The 22571-nt window shown below is 49.7% G+C and overlaps 1 protein-coding gene across 1 annotated transcript; it reads right to left on the bottom strand.

The window, feature by feature from the left end:
* Positions 1–1861: 1861 nt before the first annotated feature.
* On the bottom strand, positions 1862–19282 carry PA2G4 (proliferation-associated 2G4). Its single transcript, XM_073319302.2, has 13 exons — positions 19082–19282; positions 15811–15939; positions 13937–14042; positions 13631–13700; positions 12220–12312; positions 10923–10986; positions 8543–8621; positions 7282–7360; positions 6870–7003; positions 6081–6175; positions 5364–5491; positions 4693–4746; positions 1862–3834 (listed from the first exon to the last, which is right to left on the bottom strand). Exons 1-13 carry the CDS (start codon positions 19167–19169, stop codon positions 3769–3771), a joined length of 1185 nt encoding a protein of 394 aa, XP_073175403.1. The 5' UTR covers positions 19170–19282; the 3' UTR covers positions 1862–3768.
* Positions 19283–22571: the final 3289 nt, after the last annotated feature.

Raw genomic sequence — 22571 nt, 5'->3', positions numbered from 1 at the left:
AGAGGGAGGCGGGGGGATGCCTGTAGCAGGGCCCCCCAAATGGCTGCGTTGTCTGTGTCAATAGAATGAAATGGGAGGGGGCCAATGATCATGTTGGAGCTGGCCCCGAAATTCTCTCAGATCCCAGGTTGCTGTGATCACAGTGACCAAATGTGGCTTTCAGCTGCTCCCCCACCCAGCCTGTTCAACAGATTTGGCTCCCCCACACTTCTGCCTGGTCCCCAAGTGGAAGGATGACCTTGGTGGGAAGCATTTCAGTGGTAACAAGATGACTGTAGCAGTCAAGGAGGTTCTGAACAAGGACTCTGACAAGCTGGGTGTAGCCAAACTGGTCCAAAGGCATTAATGTCCAGGGAGATTCTAGTGCAAAGTAAACCACTGAATGCAATTTTTTTTCCCCGTCAGTCTAGAAACTTTCTGAGCCCATCCTACAGGAGTGCACCAAGAGGCCATTTGGAGCAGCCTTCCTCTGACTTTCTAGGTAACTGCCACAAAGCCAGAGGTGGGTGAGAACACACAACAGGCCAATGCTGGACCTCACGTTTCTAGTAGATTTTCAGTTTCAACACCTAGCGTAACTGGAACAGTCAACAAGCTCCTGCCAATTCACCATTTTGCCTGGCAAAAAGCAGCACCACTGACTTTGTTACATCTCCTCCTATTTAAAAAAATAAATGTCTCCACCATTCTCCCCTTCCCACCCACCCCCGGCCCCCAATCACAGCCGCTCACAGGACAGCACTGAAAACAAGCAATGTCCTTCCCTAGTACCTTCCATTTGTGAATCTCCAAGCCCTTTACAAACAGCCCTCGAACCTCACAGCCACCCATGGAGATGCGGCATTAGACCTATTCTAGGAGTGGAGAAACAGACTTCCCTGATCCACATCAGAGCAAGGGAGAGGCAGGGATAAAACCCACAAGCCCCCTGTCACACTCAGGCTGGCTAATCTACTACACGAGACATGGCAACATCTGCTCCCTGAGGGCCACGCAGCAATAAGGTGACAGTAGCAGAAGAGAAGAACCTACAGCTGAGCCGAGGCATTTGTGCCACAACTCACCCCTCTGCTGCTGCCAGATGGGGTTTGGAACAGACTTACAAGGCAGGTGAAAATCCTAGCGACCCTACTCAGACTGACCTCAGGGATATTCCGTGCAAAAATCCCCAGCATAGGGACGCTTGCTTTCTCCACCCACACTTCTTTGGATGCGTTAACCTCGCACAATGAATGAGACCAAGGGGCTGAGCATTTACCGTACCAGAATTTAAAAGGACAACTAAATAACTGTTCTGGCACTAGGATCAGACAGCAACAGAGGGTCAGTTTCTCATGCTAAACATCCACGCACTGAATACACCCTCAGGGATGCCTTTGCCTCCTGCCTGTGGTACAGCCAGGCTGGATGACCCTCACCAGAAGCTATGAAGCTAAAATGACCTGATGACTTTAACATCAGAATTTGAAATGCCCCAACTCTCTCGGACCAACCCCAGCAGGGTTAACTAGGCCCTTTGACCTTCCAAAGGAGGTAAGGGAGTTTTCACGCCTGAGTCTGTTGGGCAATACCCAAAACTCTAAAGTGGGGTTTTGGATTTGAAGGGATTTGAAGATCCCTGCCTTTGGTCAAATTTTTTCCTCCCCACTGTTGCAGAGCATGCTATGCTCTGTCCAGCTGCCTCCACCCCAGAGGTGGCTGCATTTCAAGGATGCTGCACAGGATGTGGTGCAAGATGCCTTAAAACCTTTTCGGGTGAAATGGATTACAGAACTAATACAGCCCACATTTCTTCTCTTTCATACACCTACACATACTCCTTCCCCGCCCGCCGCAACACCACAGACCCCAAAACAGCAGAGCCATTCTTCTCTCCAAACAGCAGTGTCACTAGTCCATTTTATTTGGAAAAAAAATCCGTTACAGAATATTTCTTGGGAATTTTGTTTCAAACTTTTCACAACTAGAATTGTTTTCCTTGTCTCGAGAGGTACATCTTTTCCCAATGTTATTTCAAAGTAAAAATAGAAAATTAAATAAACCTCCAGCAAGTCTTAGTGGTTTATCAATCGGTATTGTGAATGAGAAAGATTAGCCCTGCCCTTCCTTTACCAAAGGCAATAGACAGTGTATTGCTTATAAATGCTAAAATGTTCCTCTTCAGGAACAAGGCATCTTTATTTTCCCTTAAGCTCATGGTTAACATTTGGGAGCAGCCTATAACTAAGCCAACCTGCGATTTCAAAGTCTTGGACAGGCACGTCTCGCTGCCACTTCAGTGTGTAATGGCAGCTACCCTGCATCCATTCAGAATATAGCCCACGGTATCTCTATTACTACCCAATCCCCTACAAGAGCTGAACACAGTTTAGAAATGGGAGCAGTTTGTAGACAGATGGAAAAATCTTGTTTATTTCCTTTTACTGACGTAAACTTTGGTAGCATTTGCAAGGTTCTTTTTTTCTTGTTTAAATTTTCAAACTCAAATACTGCCAAGGAAGCAGTTGACCTGCAGAAAAGCACAGGTGCGCTCATCAGAAAGGGTATTGTTTAACAGGCAGGAGGCCTTCCAAGCCAGCTACAGTAAGTGCTTAGACAGAGACCTGGCTGGATAACAAAACCCCCACTCAGATCCGTACAATTCAACCGGACAGCTTTAAAAAAAGACGTACTATAGAAAAGAGATTCCCAGCAGTGAAGTCTAGCCCAGGTCTGCTCACTTCTGCAGCGTTTCCCAAATTCTTTCATGGCACAGAAGGGCGTGTGGGAAGGAGAGGGGCATTCTTCTGAAAAAGCTGACTGTATACAACATAAGCAGTGGCAGCTGTTTTGGTGTATGGGGGAAAAAAAAAAAGAATGCTGAACTGCCCCGTGACGTTGGGAAGTTAAAAAACGCTGGCAAGGTACTGAACTGAAGCTGGTGGGTGCTCCAGATGCCTCTTGCCCTTAGGAGGAGTTTTGCAAGGGATTAGTGGGGAAGAATGGCTTGAATTGAGTGCTTCCTTCCTTACGTTATGACAGTCTCAATTAAAAACAAGCTTATCATACCTGTGTATTAAAAACAGAGCTTAGACAGAAACCAATGCAAGCCAACACTCAACAGGCTGAACGGTCTACAGTCTCGGGGGGGGGGGGGGCGACGCGACATAAAATTAGATACGACTTTCCCAATTTTAAATATACAGGCTAAAAAAAGTGAAAAATTCCACACCAAGGTAACAGTTTTAAGTAGAAGAGAAATGTCCTTGCGGGCAGGGGGAGTGCTGGGAAGCAGAGGTGTTATACCATGCCTGCGTACCGGCTCCCTAAGCACATGGCACTTCTCAGGCTTAAATCAGTTGGTTGCCAGATGTAACTGAAGATTTCCCCCCCCCCACACCAAGAGGGCTCACAAAATCTTTAAAGGGAGAAATGAAGGAAGGGAGGAGGAAGAGAAAAGAAGAGCTGTCTAACTCCCCCTCTCTCAGAACAGTGTAGTCACTCACCTCTTTAACAAGCACGAGTGGTATCAAAGGTTAGAAAGAGTGGGGGATAGACTAGTTTTTACTCCTGGTTTTATTATTTTTGTTTGTTTGAAAGCAGTCTGAAGTTGCTGAGTGAATCCTCCCTCAGAGCAGAGTCAATCGGAGCTGGCTGTTGTCAGTGGGAAGTCCAGGCTGTCTGTCATTGGGGGTGTAAAGAGACAGACAGCACTAGATTTTTATTTCTCGTTTTTGGGGGGGGGACGTGCGAGAGACTCGGGTGCTACATGAGGGGAGCTGGGGCCGTTCAATCGCCGGCTTCGTTCTCTTCTGCTGTTTCCCCCGTGGTGGCGTTCTCTGCGTTCTTAGATGCCTGTGGAAACGAACCCAAGCAGGGATAAGTGACTCTGCTTCGGGGGGAGAACCGCTAACTAATTCTGGAGAGAACCTGGAGAGACACAGGCCCATAGCACCCTGGAGTCTGACAGCCTGCAATACTCCATTTGCTTCAGCATCACCCTTCCCTTTCGAAGGCCAGCCTCCGCCTGCCTCCCCTCCCCAACCCCACTAATTTGGTTCATCTCCTGTCAGGAGCACTGGGCGTTTCTTCCCTTCCCAGGATCTCACTAGTGTTGGTGCAAGAAGAGTTCTCTTCCCCCACCCAGAGAAGTCTCTTGAAGCTCTCCACCTTATCAGCAATACCAGCTCTCAACTGATCTAGTCCCTTTCCCTGCTGACATCTCCCGGAGTGCAGCTCTGCTTTGATACCAGGCTACAAGTCACTATTCCTCAATGACTCCACATCAAGGCTGATCAGTTTACAAGCAAGACAACAGTCTCTCCACCTTCCAGTGTTACAAACTCACTCTGGGATCTGTGAGGCGTGCTGGGTTCTCTTTGGCCTGGCCAGTGGTAAAGATTCTGCAGACCAAATTCTGCTTTCAGTTACACCTGTGCAACTCCCCTCCAGAAAAGGGGCGTTAGTTAGTCAGTCACCCCCCGGCCAGTGAAGAAAGCAGAATTTGGGATGGAGCGAATAATCCCATGATCAACACATGAGCCGAAACAGAATCCATCTCCCTCTTCCACAGCTGTAAGAGCTCTGCTAGGCTACAAGGAGTCAAAATATCTTTTTGCTAAGGCCTGAGTGAAGAGTTTGGGGTCTCCCAAGATGCAGTTAACCTGTATGTGTGTGAGATCCAGCCATTATGAAGTGACACAGCCAAATTACCTTCTTCTTCTTCTTTTTCTGGGTCTTCCGGCTGGCGGAGCTTTGTAGCAGTGCCTAGGAAGAGGAAGAGAAGGTAAGCAGCCAGGGCAGAGAGCCGTTTTCTTTGCTCTGACTGGGGAAAAAGGGAGATTCCAACATAGCAAAACAAGCCTTTGCCAGCCATAAAGGAACAGCAGCACGTCTTGGACGGCTTGGGCTGGGCAATGACACTTGATCTGCACAGCCCCTCTGAATCCCCACGGCCGTGCAGGAAAGGACGACACACCCGTGACCAAGCAGGTGCCATTTGTGGACGAGCCTGCGGGAGATCATGTTCCTGACACCACCCCGTGAAACCAGACTGCAGCTCCTCTTTGCTCTGAATTCCTCTGCCACCTTCTCACATGTGCAGAGCAGCGCATCAGAACCACGCCCCCAGACAGCTCCAGCTGGCTCCGCTCAGCTTCAAAACTAGGTGCTCGGCTTTCTCATCAAACCTTCACTCTGCCTCTGCAGGAGCTTGGCCTCTCTGGGCCTCCGTCCCCGTCAGGGGATAAAAGCACAGCCCTGCCTTACCGGGGGATTCTACAGATCCAAACGACAGAGAGAGAATAAAGAACAACCCACTACTCTGGGGGGACTCATGCAATTCTATGCACATCAGGGAAGCAAACGTGTTTCCTCGGACTGACCTTCAGTTCTGCATCCTGAACCTCAAACTCGGATTTGTAGAGCTCCGGCTCGAAGGGGCCGCAGGTTATCCTCATGGGACCGTTGGGCATTAAAAGCACTGTGAATTTGAACTGGGCGACAAACTCGCCTGTAAAGCAGGAATCGCAGTTAGAGCCAACACGCTGGACTACACATTGACGGTGGGGGAACAGCGCGTAACCCAAAGTCCACCATGTTCTCCCACCGGCGCATCTGCTGGGACAATCGGTAAACTAACACTGCATCTGAAGTGAGTTGTAGCTCACAAAAGCTTATGCTCAAATAAATTTGTTAGTCTCTAAGGTGCCACAAGTCCTCCTTTTCTTACTGCATTTGTAGTGTTTCAATTACGTCCCTCCCCGCTCAGGACAGGATCATTCCTAAAGTAGGTCCTCCAGGCTAACCTTTAAGTAAACCAAACTGACAGCGCTTCCATCACCACACCGGGGAGATTATCCCCCATTGTCCAAAAGATCTCACCACCAGAATTATTCTTACGCAAGACCTGGCAACCAAGGGGTTAAGAGCTACTTAGCGAAGAAATCTCCTGTTTTATTGGGAGCACGTGTCTGCACAGCACCACCCTGCGGGGACATGGCTACAGAGGGAACCTGTCTGATCAGAGCCCTTGAGGGGACCAGAAGTTGCTCTTCCAGCCATTTTGCTCTCCTGCAAGCCCCCCACACTAACGGACTCACCTTCCTTTTCATAGAGGACATTGAAAGGCTGGAGCAGCTCGTGTTTGGCGCATTCCACCACCCCCATCCTGGCCTTCTTCTCATCCTCAAATGCCCTGCAAGAAAGGGAGAGAGAAACAGACCTGAGCTTCTGCCTCTCTCGCTGCTCTAAGGATTGCACAACGGACTACTGTTTTCACCAGAGAAGGGGGAAGCCCTGTGAGCCAAGCTACAGACCCAACCACGCTGCCTAACTTCCCGCTGGGGTTTGGCTGGAGATGTTACTTGGCCCCTCCCCACCTAGAGGCCAGCCCTGCTGCGGTGTGTTGCTGGTAGCAGGTGCATGGATGAAAGCTCAGGAAGGTAATGGAGCTAAGTGAACGCAGAATCCCAGAAAAAGCCCACCGATCTGAGGCACAAATGGAGCATTAACCTGGGAAGTAATTTCTTTTTCCTAAAGCGCACATCAGTCAAAAAAAGGGGGCATCCTGACATCCTGCCACAGCTTTGACTCCACTCTGTGGATACGACAGGACTGTATTTCAGCTGCAACCCCCCACAAGGAACAGGAAGGTCTCAAATCCTCACAGACCCCAGAGGGGTCTGAATCTCCTGGTCGGGGTAAAATGTCAAAGTCAATCACATCCCCTCCCTATGGCTTGTCCAGCTGCAGCAAACCCTGCCATAACAGCACCCTCTGTGGCAGAGCAGCTGTCAAACCGATTTTGCTGTCAATAACCAGGTGAGGGCTCTTGCAAGGCCCCTATTCTGGGCAGATGGGGAGGCCATGAAAGGAAGAAGAGAGAATACCTGAGAGTAAATGGCATAGTGTCAAAGCGCCTCTCCACCTCGCTGAAAAAGGCACGGGAGGTTTTCATTTTCAAGCCATACTGCTTGGAGGGGTCCCTTTTGTAAATGGTAGTTCTCTGGCCAGCATCCTTCGCCTAAAAACACAAACGAGACAAACACAACCAACAGACAGTTGGACTGAGTGCATGCTGGGGCTTCGGTACTCCACAGGGCTTCACACACACACACTCCCAGCTCTCCCGGAGGGGGTCTCCATTTTACACACAGGGCAATGGAGACCCAAGGAGGTGAAGTAATTGGATCAGCTGTGGAACTCTTGCTGAGAGTCTGGCTCCCAATGCCACGTTCAGATCAAGGGACCATTCTGAAGTCCCCACGGGCATAAAGTGACAGCGTGCTGAAGGACACTCACCTTCCCTTCCCCAGTGCTGACAAGCACGTCAATGGCGTAAACTTCATGGACCTCAAACTCGGCTTTTTCATGGTCCTTCCTAGGCGGGAGAGGTTTGGCGAGTGAGCAAAGTGAGACATCTCTACAAGGGAAAACCTCCTTCGCTCTAATAATATTGCAGTACAGAGCTGGGGGCAGGGGGAGGGCCGCGTACAGAGTGCCACAAGCACACGTGATGCTTTACACACCAATTAGAGGAGCGTAATCAAACCAACATACAGGAGATAGAGGTAAGGCTCCATGGAGGTGCTCTGCTGTGGTTCTAGAGACCTGACAGACAGCCATCGTTCAGGGAATCCTTCGCTGCCCCGGCCACCAGCACCATCTTCAATCATTAAGATGGAAGGGACTTTAAGAAACTTTTTTTTAATCACTTATGTTGTTTACTCTCTGCACTTGGCTCAGCCTAGATCACAGATGGGTCACTTTCACTTCCAGTATGTCTTGCATTAGCTCAATGCTGGAGAGTCCGGACTCCAGCTTACAGATTGATTTTAATTGAAGATATTTAAAACAAATGTCACAGAAACTTTTCTAGTAAAATTTATTCTGTTATTTGTATGGTAGCACCTAGGAGCCCCAAGCATGAACCAGGGCCTATTGTGCCAGGCGCTGTACAAACCCAGAACACGAAGATGGTCCTTCCAAGGTAAGTAGTAGATTCTAGATTTTAAAAAGCCAAAAATCCTCAATGTTGGGTCTAAACAACCAGAACCTATCCCTGAAGGAAAGGGGGGAGCTGGTGGAAGGAAATGGGATATCTAGGTCCAAGATGTGACTGAAAATGGCAGCCTATGGGAACTAATTTGATTGGTCTCAATCTAGTTCCTGGTGAACTTGTGTCCACACCATTAAAGCAATCCACTGTCACAACTGGAAATGGTTGGCGATTTTGCTGGCAGTCGCAGAGGCCAAGGACTGACTTAGTGATGGGGACACTTTCTAGAGAGACCAGCTGACTGCACAGATGCCAGCAAAAGGTTTAGGGGGTAACAACCTTCAGTCACTACCTCCCATCCCAAGCTGCCAAGGCAGAGCATCATAAATTACCTTAATGTAAGAAAAAATGGAAGACTCTGGGCTAACGAACACCCATTATCCCACCCAGCCAGGTACCACAAGACGGGAACTAGAAAAGAGAGGTGATTCTCACTGCAGATCTGGTCTCTCACCCTCTCGCAATACTACTGATAGAAGTGACAATCCCAGAGAGGAGACTTACTTTTGCTGGTCTGTAGGGTTTTGGATGATAGTTTTCTCTCCATCAATCACGTGCTGTTTCAGCTGGTGTGACAGCATCCCTGCCAAGTTAAGAGAATCCATCAGCACCTCAGAGCTGCAAACCAGCTACAGAGTGATTTGCATTGTTAACGCTCCAAGAACATGCCCTTAAGCTTTCTGCTAGAGGGAGAATAGCAAAACTAAAATTTGAGACAGTTTGCCCTTCTACCACCCCCTCCGTCCAGGGATCTCAAACGGCTTCATTCATTAAGTTTCACAACTATTCTGTGACATAAAGCAAAGGTCCCCACTTTAGAGGGGTAATTCCATGTCCTAGGCACAGCCACAGATAGATTCCTTTGTACCACTTCCAACTCCCAGCACAACAGTCTAACCATCAGATCACATCGGCTCAGCGGTGACTCCAGGAGGACATGGTCTAAGCCCCCCCCAAAATCATGCATCATGTGTTTTAAACAAGCTGACATTCTTCTTTGCAGTCTCTGTAGCCTGGGACAGCAGCTACTGGGAGAATCAGCAGTTGCATGGGAATTACCAGCATCCAATGTCTCTGAACGACACATTCTTGAGTGTATCCAGGGTTGCATGGAGGCAGAAATGTTTTTGCCAATGTTTAGATTACTTATGTCCCCCCTGCACAGTCTAGCTAATGGGGCATTCAGCAAATACTTTTGGGCTCAACTCAGTCTCCCTGTCTGCTTTGCAGTACATGTTAGAATTCAGATTCATCAAGAAAAGCCAAAAGGCCGTTCCTAATCTGCTTCCCAAATCATCAGCCACAACACGGAAACTAACATGTCTCCATTTTGGAAGGACTGCGGCCAGTAATGGCAAAGAGATCAGAGCCGAGGCAGAAAACGGCTCCATTTGTTTTCATAAACTGGGTCTAATGCTGCTACTGCCAGTGACCGCATAAATACGGCACCCGACTGTTTCCAAAACAGTGGCTGCTTGACCTCCCTTGACAGCGTGAGCAGCCGCCTCCTCGCTGCAGCCGAGGTGATGTTTTTCTCCCAGAGCGCGGAGCAAAGCATTGGCGAGACCTACACAACATCCCACTCAACAAACAGCCCAGTCCTGGAACTGCAGCTCTCTGCAGCGAGCTGAGAAAACAAGCCTGCTACAGTATGTCCTGGGATTTAACTGATTAGTGGCGACGTGATTTGTTGCTGAAGTAACTGACAGTCACATCACTCCGCAAGCAAACAAACAGGATAACAGAACCTGTCCAGACATTTGTGTTTATAATTTTGATAGATAATTTCCATGTTTATATTTAAGCATTTACTTTCAATTTGTATCCATTTAAATGTTCACAGCTGCAGGAATTTATGGGGAGGTCAAACAATTATTTAATGATGGTAAAAAAAATCAAAGCTTATTAACCACTAAAACACATAATTTGTCAACATCACATGTCGAAACACACAAAGTAACTGTTCTTAAATCAAACTTTAAGTCAGAGATCCCCAAAGTGTGGGATATGGGGGGGAGGGCCCAGACCAGCCCCCATGGGGGTTGGAGGGGAGCCCCCCCAGCCCTGCTCCCATCACCGCCCCCCCACGTCCCTGGCCCCATGCCAGCCCCATCCATTAGCTGCAGTCCTGCTCCAGACCACGCCCCCACCTGTGGCCCCCTAATCCCTGTCCACACACCCCAGATGCTCCAGGGGGGACACGGACAGGGGTAAGGGGATGGAGGACCCTCAAAGGTTTGGGGACCATTGCTCTAAGTTGTCAAGCAGCCCTTTCCTTTCTTACTTTGCTGATCTGTACATTTCAGTGACCCACCAATGACTGTTTTTTCGTTGGTTTGTCTGAATACAGTGAAACTGATGTTTACTGATGGGAATCTAACCCCTCCAAAGCTGAACCTAACTGAGAACTGTGAGCTCAGCTCCCAGACACCTGTTCAAACATTATGATCTGATTTGTCTAAGATGCTGCCAAGGGCAACTTCCTACTCTCCGATTCAGAATGGTATTACTGAGAAAACGCCAACCAGTTAACGATCGACAGGAGCCGCACACACACACTGCCTTATAGCATCATTCAGCAAAGGATCCCCAAGCAACTTAAACACATTCCCTCACCTACACAGTTAAACATCCACATTGTACCAACGGGCAAACTGGAGGCACAGAGGTTAAATGATTTCCGCCCAGTCTCACAGGGAGCCTGCAGAAAGCTTGGGGGAGAGTGCACCAGAGCCCTAATCCGCAACAGACATGGAGCCCTACTCAGAACCGTCAAAAGCTTCCCAAGGTTTTGAATTGAGTAGGCCAGGGCTCCCTGGATAGGATTAGTGCACCTTTACTTCTCCTCTGGCTGTCACTTGCTCTGAACTCAGCAAGACCTCACCTTCGATCGGCGTGCAGTTAAACGAGTGCGCTATTTTGTTCCAGGCATCTGTCACTTGTGTGTTCTGTGGGAGTAAAAAGACAGGAGAACAAGTCAAGATTTTAAAATTCAAGCCACAGACACACCAGGGATTTCATCTGTGTTCTGCAATGAAACCAGTGCATTTTCTAACTTAACAGCTCCTGCAACATCCACTAACATTTAGGGAGCTGAAACAATCACAGGTTTTGTGTTGTTTTATACTCGCAAAAATGACAAGGTAACAGCAAAAATACAAATCCAGAAGAAAAAAAGGTGTGTTTTGTGCTATGGCAGTGGTCCAAAGTCCCCATGGTGCTAGGCACTGTACACACACATTGTAGGAGACAGGTCCTAATCTGCAATGCGGATACCACTAGGATAAACCAAGCGTGGAAGAAAGGACTGGAGCATTATCCCGATTTACAGACAAGGAGCTAAAGCCCAGCAAGATTAATTCACAGGCCACAGGTCACATAGTAAGTCGATATGGTCGGGGGCTGGTAACATGGATGAAAGGAGAATGTCAACAGTATTTGAGAAGTGCGAACACCAAGGACAGAAGTGTGGTTTAGGGCCCCAAGGGGGATGGTTAAGAGGAATGGCAAGAAATCAAGAGAGAGAAATTTAAGCCAATTATCAGGAAACATTCCCGAACAGTGAGCTCTATTGGAATGTGACAGTCTCCCAAGGAAATTGGTGCAAACCCCATAAATCTTATCCATTTAAATAAGCCCTTTGGCTTATCCAAGGTATCTGCAAAACCCTCCAAGATGCAGGTCACAGACACAAGCCAGCAAGCGTGACAGGTTCACTCCCTTTGGCTCTCTTGCTCACCACACCTCAAACTGAAAAGCAAGCCACCAACCCTGTGAAACAAGGTTCATCTGACCATGTGGTCTGCTGCCAGTGACTCGTAACCCTTAAAATGGCTAAGGGTGCTCAGCTGTCTTCAGGGAGGGACCCACAGGCAGTAGTACCAAGCTCTTGTGTAACGATGGCTTCTTCCCAAGGAGAGCTCAAATCCTGCTGGACAGTTAATGCTGTACACAGCATTAAAGCCACAACACTCCACGCCACATAGCTCGTGCTCACCCCAGAATGTGGCTCAGCTGTCTATGGCCAGCTGGCTGTAGTTCCCCACACAGTTGATCCACCCCTTCCAGAGAAGGTCACAGCTTTCTATTTCTACATGTACAGGGCCACAGAGCAAGGGGAGGGCGTGCGTGTGCATTCCTGACCCTCTAGATACAGCTGGGCAGCGCCAAACCATTCTCACCTGGTTTCCGGGTTTTACCAAGCGCAGGGCAGCTTCAGCACAGAGGTGAGCCGCCTTGACAACATCAGCTTTACGACCCGTCACCGGGGTTTCCTGGAAAAAGTTGTCTGTTTTTGAAACATGTCTTTTCCCCCCTCTCTAGGATGAATTCTGTGCTAGTGGGAGCTCCTATCCTGACCTCACACTGAAATCCTCCATCTGTAGTATGGCAGGACGCCCTTCCCTCCCTCCCACCCACTTTGCTAACCAATCTCAGGCTAAGCATGGAAGGGACCCTGAGGAGAGGAGAGTTCAAACTTCCCAGCCTATTCAGCCATCTCCACTCTGTCAAAGGGGCTAGCTACTGCCAGCTGCAGCTGAAATTCATTGAAAAACTGAAATGTAAATGCCAGAGGTACAGGCAGGAGCGCTGTATAACGTGTCTGCCATTGCTTGAGACCCCAGAACCACACAGGACAAAGCCCTGGAGATCGTCCTTTAGCAGGCAAAAGCGGATCTAAGGGCTCTTTCTTTTCTTTCTATTATCTAGCCCTAGTATCAATCAACATGTTCATGAGAGAACTGCTGCCCCCAGGAGCTTGTCTATGATTCACTAACATCCTCCTCCGGGAGCTACAGGTAGAAACGCGAGTTTAAAGTTTGTTTACATGACAAGTTTATTCAAATTTTACAAATATATTTTCCCCTAGGTGGCAAGTCCCCTGAATGCTATTTGCGTACGTGACTTCCCTACGCCGCAACAGATGGACTGTGCCATCAACCACCCACGTCCTGCAAGCATCTCCACCAGCACACACCAGGCCTGTACATGTCACGCTGCCCCTGAGTGAATACAGCCACCTGCAAGCCAGTGAACTGCAAGTTCAGGCAGGAGAAGTGTGTAGTAGGGACTGGGTCTGGAGGCCATCTGACTTGCTGTCCAAATCACCTGAGCTCAGAGCTGCAAAGGTGAACACAGCAGCCTCCTGTGGTGGCAGAAGGAACAGGATTCTCAACCTTAGCCAGCTGGGTGCAGCAAGTCCAGTTTGACAGATCTGCTCCATGAACCCAGGACACTGTCCCCTCAGACTTTCCCCCCAGATCAGCCGGTAAGTGCAGGTCACCTGCAGCAGCTCAGCGAACATTTGATTTGTTTCACATGTGCTGTGTTTGATCTCCTTTAACGTTCAAACAGTTCAGCGTTCCGGCTTTTAGAAGGTGAATACTGATTGATTGGTTTTCACACTGCTTCTGTTAATGTTCTCCAAACTCATTGATGCACAGACTTCTGCTCTGCTGCCAACGTCAGGTGCTCTCTCTGCAACCAGGGGCACTCAAGCGTGGGCTTTTATATCCTGCTTTTGCTGAACCTCGCCTGATCTGAAAGTAGCATGGGAGAGATCTCCACTCAAGCCACAGGCAAGAAACATACCTTTGCTGCATCGATGATAAAACTGTGTGCTACATTTGCTATGAAGCCATCCACATGGACGCCCAGGTCACTAACACAAAGAGGAAAAACAGGATTAGTTGCAGGCAGGGCCTCACAGCTCAGGAAACTTCTTTATGACTTCTAAACACATTAGAGGAGCAGGGTATGTTTCAAATGCATCACTTGCCAGGCCAATACTTCCTAGAGTTAGGCAGTTTGTAAACACACTTAACAGATCAAGCAGCAGTAAACAGCAGAAGCCAGAAGCCAACATTTAACTCACAATAACATAGCTCAGACACTTACATCTTGACCAAATCTCCGTCTTTGAGGATATAATCCTGGTCACTCTTCAAGGGGGAGAAGTGACAGACACAGTTATTTACCGATATACTCGTCGGGAAGGCAATACCTATGAACAAAAGGAATAGTGGTGAGATCGCACCTGCGTGCACTTCAGAGATACTGACCCTGCTGCCAATGCACTACATACAGGACTCCATGCAGCCAGCACCCCATGGTCCATCTCACAGAGCAGCAAACAAGCGATCTGCACTTGGGTCCAAGTGCACACGTGATTCAAAGCCTCGACCTGCTGTGCACATATGCAGGATACAACCAGGAGTCTAGTGTTAGTCTCTTCCGACGCACTGGAGAATAAAGCGGTATAATACCAGAGCTGCGCTAGCTCATGCTGCGACCTCGGCAGCTCGCTCAAGCTAAGCCGGGCCTGTCAGTGCCCAAAGAGAGATCGCCACGGAACGAGGAATTCCCCCAGACATCAACACATTACACTTGAGCGTCCGTTCTAGGGATCACAGTGCTCCTGGAGGTGCCATCTTTCAGATTAAATGCAAAAGCACTGTCTTGATCACCTGTAGTCATTAAAGATCCAACTCAACTAATTATATTTGGAGTAACTAGAACCCCCCCTTCAGCTTCCATAGGCTACAGTATTTGGTTTTACCTCCTGTCCTAAACTCATCAACAGCGCACACCAATAGCCCAGAGGTGACAGACATTTGTGTGATTCGTTTAGTATGCATATACGCTAAACTCTCTGAGATCTTTCAGGAAGAATGTCAATGTGGAAAATCAACATTTGATTACTATAAACTCAGGCATCTGCCTTGAACTTGGGTAAAACAAGTCAGCTCTAGAAGAGAACCAGTCTCTTGATCATTTGTTTTTAACTGTCCCTATTGCTGTTTTAATTGTCTACGTTGTATGTGATATGGGAGATACGGATGTAGTACATTAAAACAAACAGAGTGCTTTCATCAAGAACAGAACTCCGCTCGTTTGGAGCGTGTGAGACTGAAGCAAAGCTAAACAGGTCAGCAACTCTTATGACATACAAGTGAGGAGACAGCTAATCAATTGAGACCACAAGGCAATATGGTTTGAGGGTCGGAGCACAAGTAAGGAAGTCATGAATTTCAAAATTTTTATCTCAGCTCTGGCTGTGACTTGCTGTCTCCTATTCGGGGAAAATCAAAGCCTCTAGGGTGTCTGTCTCCTCAGCTGAGCACCTGTCCGTGGAGGAGGACTGATGAATGGCGTACAGTGCTTTTGAAATGCAAAGCACTGAAGTACCGACATAGATCAGTTGAGGTTTGGCACGGATTTTTTTAAAGCATTGCTCTGGGCACAGCCTTTTGGCCAAAACACAGAACAAACGTTTGCTGCGTCTCTCAGCGTCAGACCAACTGCAGCCCAGACAGACAAACATGGAAGAACTGCGTTTAAAGCAATCATCTTTCTCTCAAGAGACAGAGACCTCAAATATCCAGGGCCAGGAACCAGGACGCTCACCATGGCTCTTTATGTAGCCATGGAAATCTTGTGAAAATTACAGACCAGCAAGTATGGTGGGTCTTATTAGAGACAAGGCATTTGTCTCCAAAACAAAACTAGTTTGTCTCAGTGGGCATGGCCAATTCAAGTGTGAAACTCAAACTAACCAGTGCTGTGTGGAAGCTGCTGTAGATTGCTCCTTAGAAGAAAATGTGGGGTGAGGGTTTTTTGGGCGACCGTGATAAGCATGAAGCCTGGAATCCAGCATTCAGAAAGTAATCTTCATTATGGATTTCAGTAGTTTCACTGTATGGTGTGATGTAAACAAACAGAAAAGAAAAGAGCCCTGCATTGAAAAAGGAACCCTTGAAACTGTACTTTACCTTTTTTCATTTCTTTCTCCTTCTTGAAGATTTTGCCAGTCTCTTCCATGATCATGGCATCCCCTTTCTCACACAGGCTGAGAACAGACCCTCCAGATTTAGCTGCTTCAACCACTGCGCGCAGGACCCCTGGGTTCAAACACACAGTGTTGTTGAATCTGAAATGGATGCGTTAACTAAAAAACAGCCAACAACTTTAAAAAAAGAGACCCTTCATAGATGACAGTGCTGCAGGAAGGTTTAAAATTGGTGGCTCAACTTTTCATCCCAATGAGTACACCAAACATGCACAAATTTGATTTTTTTAAAATTATTTTTTACGACTGGCATCCATAGACACTGACTCAGGAAGTCCAGCAAGCACTACCGTGCTCTGATTGCAAGAGCATGTGAACTTTCACAGCGACTTGCACACCTGAAGTGTTGAACTCTAGATGTCCTTGAAATGTCAAACACCTGTCCACTCCCACCTACACACACACAGCAAGGTCTGTTTAATAAAGGAGTCAAGTGGAAGCATTCCCACATTCCTTCCCTTCAGAAGTCAGGGCTTTAGAAACAGGTTCAAAAATGACCCAGGAGACAGTGTGTGTCACACATCAAAGGAACAAGGGCTGCTATTGTGGGTTTCAAGGACTATTATATATAGTTTCTCATTGGGACAGGTCACTTGGCACCAGAGTTGGCAACAGCACAGAACAAGTGCAGCTTTGCTACCTATGTTAGCCTTAACACCGTGCAGCCACCTTTCCTGCAGTTGCACATGGAAACGTTTCCGAACTAACCCTTTGCTTCCTTTCATTCTTCCTAACTTCATAGACAACGTGCCGCACCAGATGTTACAGAACACTATATTCCCAAGTTACAAAACACTGCATGGATTTTGTTTTGGAGGTATTATAGTTTTGCTTTTCGATCGCTTCAAAGGGCTTTATCAGGATGCTCAGATCCCATCACAGAATACAAGGTAAATTTCTCTCTTTTATAAATGGCTAGAAAATATTCAAAGCGTGGGGCTGTTGCTGAAGTACTCCAGCGTCACATCTGTGAACAAATCTTGATTGCCTTACTCACAAGAGTAGTCCCAGGGAAGTCTCTGGGATTATGTGAGAGTGAACAGCAAACAGGTTTGCGCATTAGCCAATAGTCAGTATGTACAGGCACTGGGAGCCAGGGCTTTCCTTCTGCTTCCAGATCTACCACTGGCTCTATGCCATTACTTCACCTCTGGGCTTCATTTCCCCCCTCCTCTGACAAAGTGGATAATTCTTATCTATTTCACAAGGGAGCCGTGAAGCTTACAATTTTGTAAAGTGCTTTTAGATCTCTGGATAAAAGGCATTTGCTCAGAAATATCTTCCCCAATTTCTTCTATGTGGGGGAAGAGCCTACTTAATTTTTTTTAACTTAATTCATCGTTTCCTCATACAATCACCTTCCCATGTACTACATAAAAACTGTAAATTTGGAAGTGGTTTTTTTAAGTATATCTAAAAACCATCACAAAAACAGCATTTTCTGTATGCCATCATGTTGTGAAGAATGGGCAGCCTGAAAATATGAAGTGTTAAAATTCACACAGAAGCAAAACAAATGGCGATCAATATCCATTAGGGACTGGGAAAGTTACAAAACAGTTTAATAGCACTGGCCAAGGAACATCTATTAACTGTACTTTGTACTTATACAGGGCCTCATTCCATGAATTAAAAGCACTTTACATCATTAAGTACATGTACTATGTTGTCAAGAAATTAAGAGAAAATCAGGAAAATTTAAAACCTTGTCACTATTCTGGATTTTGAATGTTTTACAACCATGATGTACAGAAAAGTACTGTGACCATTTTACTTTCCCATGAGGAGTGTCCCCTACATGCCATTAAACTGATCTGAACAGATTAAAAGAATTTAGTAAATCTAATGTTAAAAAAATTATATAATACACAGGTTGGGAAAAGAGTGTCTGTACATCTGTGTATAGTGCTTAGATTATCCACAAATACAAAGTTTCTTTTTAAAAGTCATATGCTCCATAGAGTCCACAATCAGCAATAACCCAAATTTAGATGAATAGATTTAACAATAGTTTAGATAGCAGAATCCGAATACTCAGGTAACATCACTCATGAAAAGTTGCACAGAGATTTGGTTGTGGAAAGCAAAATATATCAATGAGTGGAGGTTGTCCCTCAGTAATTGAGAATTAGGTAGGTTGTCCATTTAGAAAACACAATCCATGAGCCAAGTATGTCAGTTTGCACTACAAACTGTCTAGATCTTGGAGTTAAATAAATCCAGCTTGCGGATACACGTTCACACATGGCTGGTAAGACTCATGTTTGCAACCCCCCACCCAATCTACTAATAATGAGCCCGCTCCCCATGCCGCCACAGCCTTCCTTCAGCAGGATCCGTCTTTAAAAGGGAGTTTATTAAATGCAGCGATTGCTAAGGGCATCAAGGAAGCGCTGAAAGGCCGGTGGATCCCGACTCCAAACCAGTCCGGCCAGACTGTTCAGCGGCTGTCACTGTTCTCCGGAGTTACCAGTTGCCACCATGAATGATGAAGCAAAAAATAATAATAATAAAAATAAAAATAAAGAGGAAGCGGAGCTGGGGGCCGAAGCCGAGCGCGAAGCAGGGACCCTGCGGGGCGCTGGGTCTCGGGTCCCGGCTGCGCCCCGCAGCCGGGCTCGGCTCGGGCCTGGGAGACGCCGGCGGGACTCTGCCCCGGGGGTCCCGCCCCAGCCCCGCCGGGGGCCCGGGAACAAAAGCCCGGGCGGCGGGACGCGGGCGGGCGGGCGGCGGGAGCCGCACATGGCAAGGGGCGGAGGCGCCGCCGGGCCATGTGGCGGCACTTCCCGGCCGGGGCAGGGCGCTCGCGGCCCCGGGAAAGCCCGGCTGCCCCCCCCCGGCCCCCTGGCTGTCCAAGGCGGGGGGGGGGCTAGGAACCCCCCCGCCACTCCAGCCTGGGGGGGGCGCGGCCGGGCCATGTGCTAGGGGCGCTCCGAGGTGCGGGGGAAGGAACTGGGCCCTCCCCGGCCTAAACTGGGGGCGGGGGGGGCTCTGCCACCGGGCCCCCCCGGCCACTCGTGGGGGGGTCAGGGCATGGCCCTGGGGGGGAGGGGGCGCTGCCTTTCCCCCATTAGCGGGGGGGTCCCGCAGGGCACCCCGGGGGTCCCAGCCCCCCCCGGCGCTGCCCAGAGCGGATCAGAGCCGTCACGTCCCCCCCCCGCCCCGGCCTCGCGCCCCCCGGGCCCCGCACTCACGGTTGGCGATGTCCCCCCCCATCTTGTACTTGGTCACCACCAGGTCCTCGGCGATGGTCAGCTCGGCCGCCTCCTCCTCGCCCGACATGGTGGGCGCCGCCCGGGCCCGGCCTGGCCTCGCCCCGCGCTGGAACCGCCGCCGCCGCCGCCTGAGGAGAGACCCGGCCGGAGCGAGCGAGCCGGAGAGAGCGCGGGCTCCGCGCGGGGCACGCTGGGGAGGCGAGTCCCCGCCTGCTGAGCCGCCGGACTACGACTCCCGGCAGGCGCCGCGCGAAGGGGAAGCGGCCCCGCCCTCCGCCGCGTCGAAGACCACGGCTCCCGGCGTGCAGCGCGCCCGGGGGAGCTCTCGCGAGAGCAGGGGGCAGAGTCGCGCTTTCCAAGATGGCGGGTCGCAGTGCACGCTGGGAGTTGTAGCGCGGGGGGGCTGAACTACAAGTCCCAGCGGCCTGAGGGGCCCTTAGTTAAAGAGGGTTGGGAGTGGAGGGGAAGCCCTAAGGGTGGGGGGACGCAGGGGTGCGGCCCGGGGGAGAGAGGGGGCACCCCAAGGGGGAGGGGCACCCTCAGGGAAGAAGGAGGGGAGCACGGTGGGAGGGGGAGGGGCACGGGCACCCAAAGGGGAGGGGAGCATGGAGGAGGGGCACCCCAAGGGGGAGGGGGAGAAAGGGGCACCCAAGGGGGAGGGGAGCACGGGGGGAGGGACAGAGAGGGGGCACCCCAAGGGGGAGGGAGGGGAACACGGGGGGAGGGGCAGCCCAAGGGGGAGGGGGAGAAAAGGGCACCCTTGGGGGGGAGGGGAGTACGGGGGGAGGGGGAGAAAGGGCACCTCAAGGGGGAGGGACACCCCAAGTGGGGGAGGCACAGGAGCACCTGGGGAACTGGAGGGACCGAGGGTGCATGCTGTGGGGAGGGGTCTACCCCAAGATACCCCCTGCAGGACCTTGAGCTGCAGCAATGGCACCCAAGGGAGGGGGAAGAAGCTGCCTCCTCCAAGCGCCCCTTGGCATGGGGCATCTCCAGGGTCTGCCTGCCCTGGCCCCACCCACTCCTCACACCAGCCCATCTCCCCTCCCAAAGCCATGCCAGCAGGGACACACGCAGGCACCCCATGTTCATCAGCTTCATTTTTATTTTGTCTTAAAAAAACAACAACATTAAAACTCCTTCAGTGACGGGAAGCACAGAAAACTGAGAGAGACGGCACGAGCGAGGGTTTCCCACGTGGGGGTTCATGGGCCCAGCCAAACCCGGCGTCCCAGCCCTGAGCATGACGGATGCCCAATGCTTGAGAGGAAGGCACCAACCCCCACCCACCTGTAACAACGCACCTATGGCCCCGATCTGGCAGTGAGATGCATTTGGAGAGGCCCTTCCTTTGCACTGCCAACGCTCACAGTGTATGTTTTTGCATTTTGTGTGTTCTTAAAGCTTCATATTAAATAAAGTATGGTTCTAGTCTTAGTGGCTGCACCGAAAAGCTTGAAAATACGACTCCTTGTGAGACCTAAAGGGTCAGACACCAGAAGGCAAATTAAAACAGAATACCCAAACCAAACTCATTTAAAAAGCATCCAGCTGAGCTTGTGATTTTTGAATACTTGAAGTTGGCACCGCTGCTCATAAAGCCCTCCTTGACTTTAGAATATTTGTTTGCACGGTCGCAGAGCACAGCACACAGCGTACAATTTCCTGACTTCACCAATGTTGTATTCATTATGGCCATGGTATATCGTACACTGCAGTTTGTATGTAGTTGGTTTGCTGAGCTCATGCCACAGCAAATTTGTTGACAGGGCCTCTCTATTAATAAATACATCCCCAGTTGCTACAAATGAGTCCAACTCTATGCATCTCCTTCCACAACCAGAGCCTAAATATGCAATAGTAGTCTATTCCCTTCGAATGTTGGGACTTTTATCCTAGCCTGTGTCACTACAAATGGTTTTACTATTCCTGTAAGTGTCTCATGCTTTTAAAAAACAAAACACTAAAGCTATTTCATCCTGCGGCTGAGAGTCCCACAGGTAAAATTGTAAAGCTCAGAGATTTCTTTTAACCTTCATTCCACCAGTTCTGACACACAGCAAGACAATGGAAACAAGGACAGGAGGGGGAAAAAAAAAGTACTCCCCACTTTCCAGAACAGTAATCTTTATACTTTGAAAATGTACAAGGAGGGGGCTCTTCTGGAAGATCCAGGCAAGGCTACTGGAGGCATTGCATGTGTTTCTTTAAAAGAACTAATTAGCAAATTGGATTGGCTCAGTTTGCACCTGATCTTCCCCAGCACCCCTGCAGCATGCTGCTATGGCGAGCTGCCAAGTTTACATGGCCTTTGCACAGGTGTAAACAACCTGAAGAGGATTTGGACCCGGTGATTTCATCAGAATTAGTCCAGTTGGAAGCAAAACCGGGATCAGCCCCTTTGAGTTTAGTAGGAAGGTGCAGGCCCAGAGCTGCTGCCCCTGTGCTCAGCTCTGCCAGGTGGCTTTTGGTGTGTTCCTTAGTTCTTTCTCCTTCGGAGAGGCTGGGAAGAAAACACAGCAAACCCCGCACCCTGTCATGCTATTGATTGTTATTAGAACCCAGGAGTCCGGGCCTAGCAGGCTATCGGCTCCTGCATTTAAAACAAATAAAAACGGATGGAGCAGTGCAGCCTGGTTAAAGCACAGAACGGGTGGGGAGACCTCAGGCTTGTTTCTACTTTTCATTCTGAAATACAATAAACCCTTCCCACGTGAGAACGTTTTTCTGCAGAGTTAGTGCCACTTCCCAGCAGGGGGCAGAGTGGCAGCTTTTAGACGTGTGCCAAGCAGGGGCCCGGTGCCTGCGCTGGTTCCTTAGCCTGGACGTGCAGGGCTGTGCTTTAGGACAGACGTGTCACGCACCCTGCCCCACGCTGGGGGAGGGGAATCACGAGTCGGTACTTCCCCAGGGCTCTAGCAGAGGGGAGACGGTCTCACTGGACACCCCAGATCTGATCTCCAGTCTCTGATCTCCACAGCCAGTTCAGGGCAATGGGGCTGGCTCCCCCTGCTTGGCCAGCTGCAACCGGGAGGGGAGGTGCCAGGGCGGAGCCCGGGGAGACCTGCCACACGCTCCCTTCCAAAGGCCCGTGCAGGTCCCCGCTCTAGTCAGACATTCGTACTATCATCTGTCCCCCATCCCGCCCCATCCTCTGGCTGAGCAGGGGGGGGGGGAGAGCTGGGGGGAAATGCACCTGCCCCTGCCCCTTACAGAACTCAGAGAACGGAGGGGGACAGCCTGTTCTAACTGCTAGACACCCATTTCCTCCTGGAGCTGGGAGCAGAACCAGGATTCCTGGCTCCAAGTGCAGCTGGGAGCGCAAGGAAGGACCCCGTTCCCTCTAAGAGTGGGACCAGAACCCAGGAATCCTGACTCGCACGCGCCCTGTTCTAACCCCTAGACAATGCTCCCCTCCCAAGGAGTCGTCGCCTTCCGCCACTTTAACCAAGGCTGCTCAGACCCGCTG

The sequence above is a fragment of the Lepidochelys kempii genome, chromosome 20 (genome assembly GCF_965140285.1).
Source record: "Lepidochelys kempii isolate rLepKem1 chromosome 20, rLepKem1.hap1, whole genome shotgun sequence".
NCBI classification, from domain to species: Eukaryota; Metazoa; Chordata; order Testudines; family Cheloniidae; genus Lepidochelys; species Lepidochelys kempii.
Note: the sequence above shows the minus strand (reverse complement) of the source record. Positions and strands in the feature narration are given on the sequence as shown.

Bases quoted from the DNA above. Each gene is read 5' to 3' on its own strand.
- PA2G4 (XM_073319302.2), bottom strand. From the start codon at position 19,169: ATGTCGGGCGAGGAGGAGGCGGCCGAGCTGACCATCGCCGAGGACCTG. The intron at 14,043-15,810 runs GTAAAGTACAGT...TTTTGTTCATAG, and splicing joins GGAGAAAGAAATGAAAAAAG to GTATTGCCTTCCCGACGAGT. The intron at 10,987-12,219 runs GTGAGAATGGTT...TTACTCCCACAG, and splicing joins TGGTAAAACCCGGAAACCAG to AACACACAAGTGACAGATGC.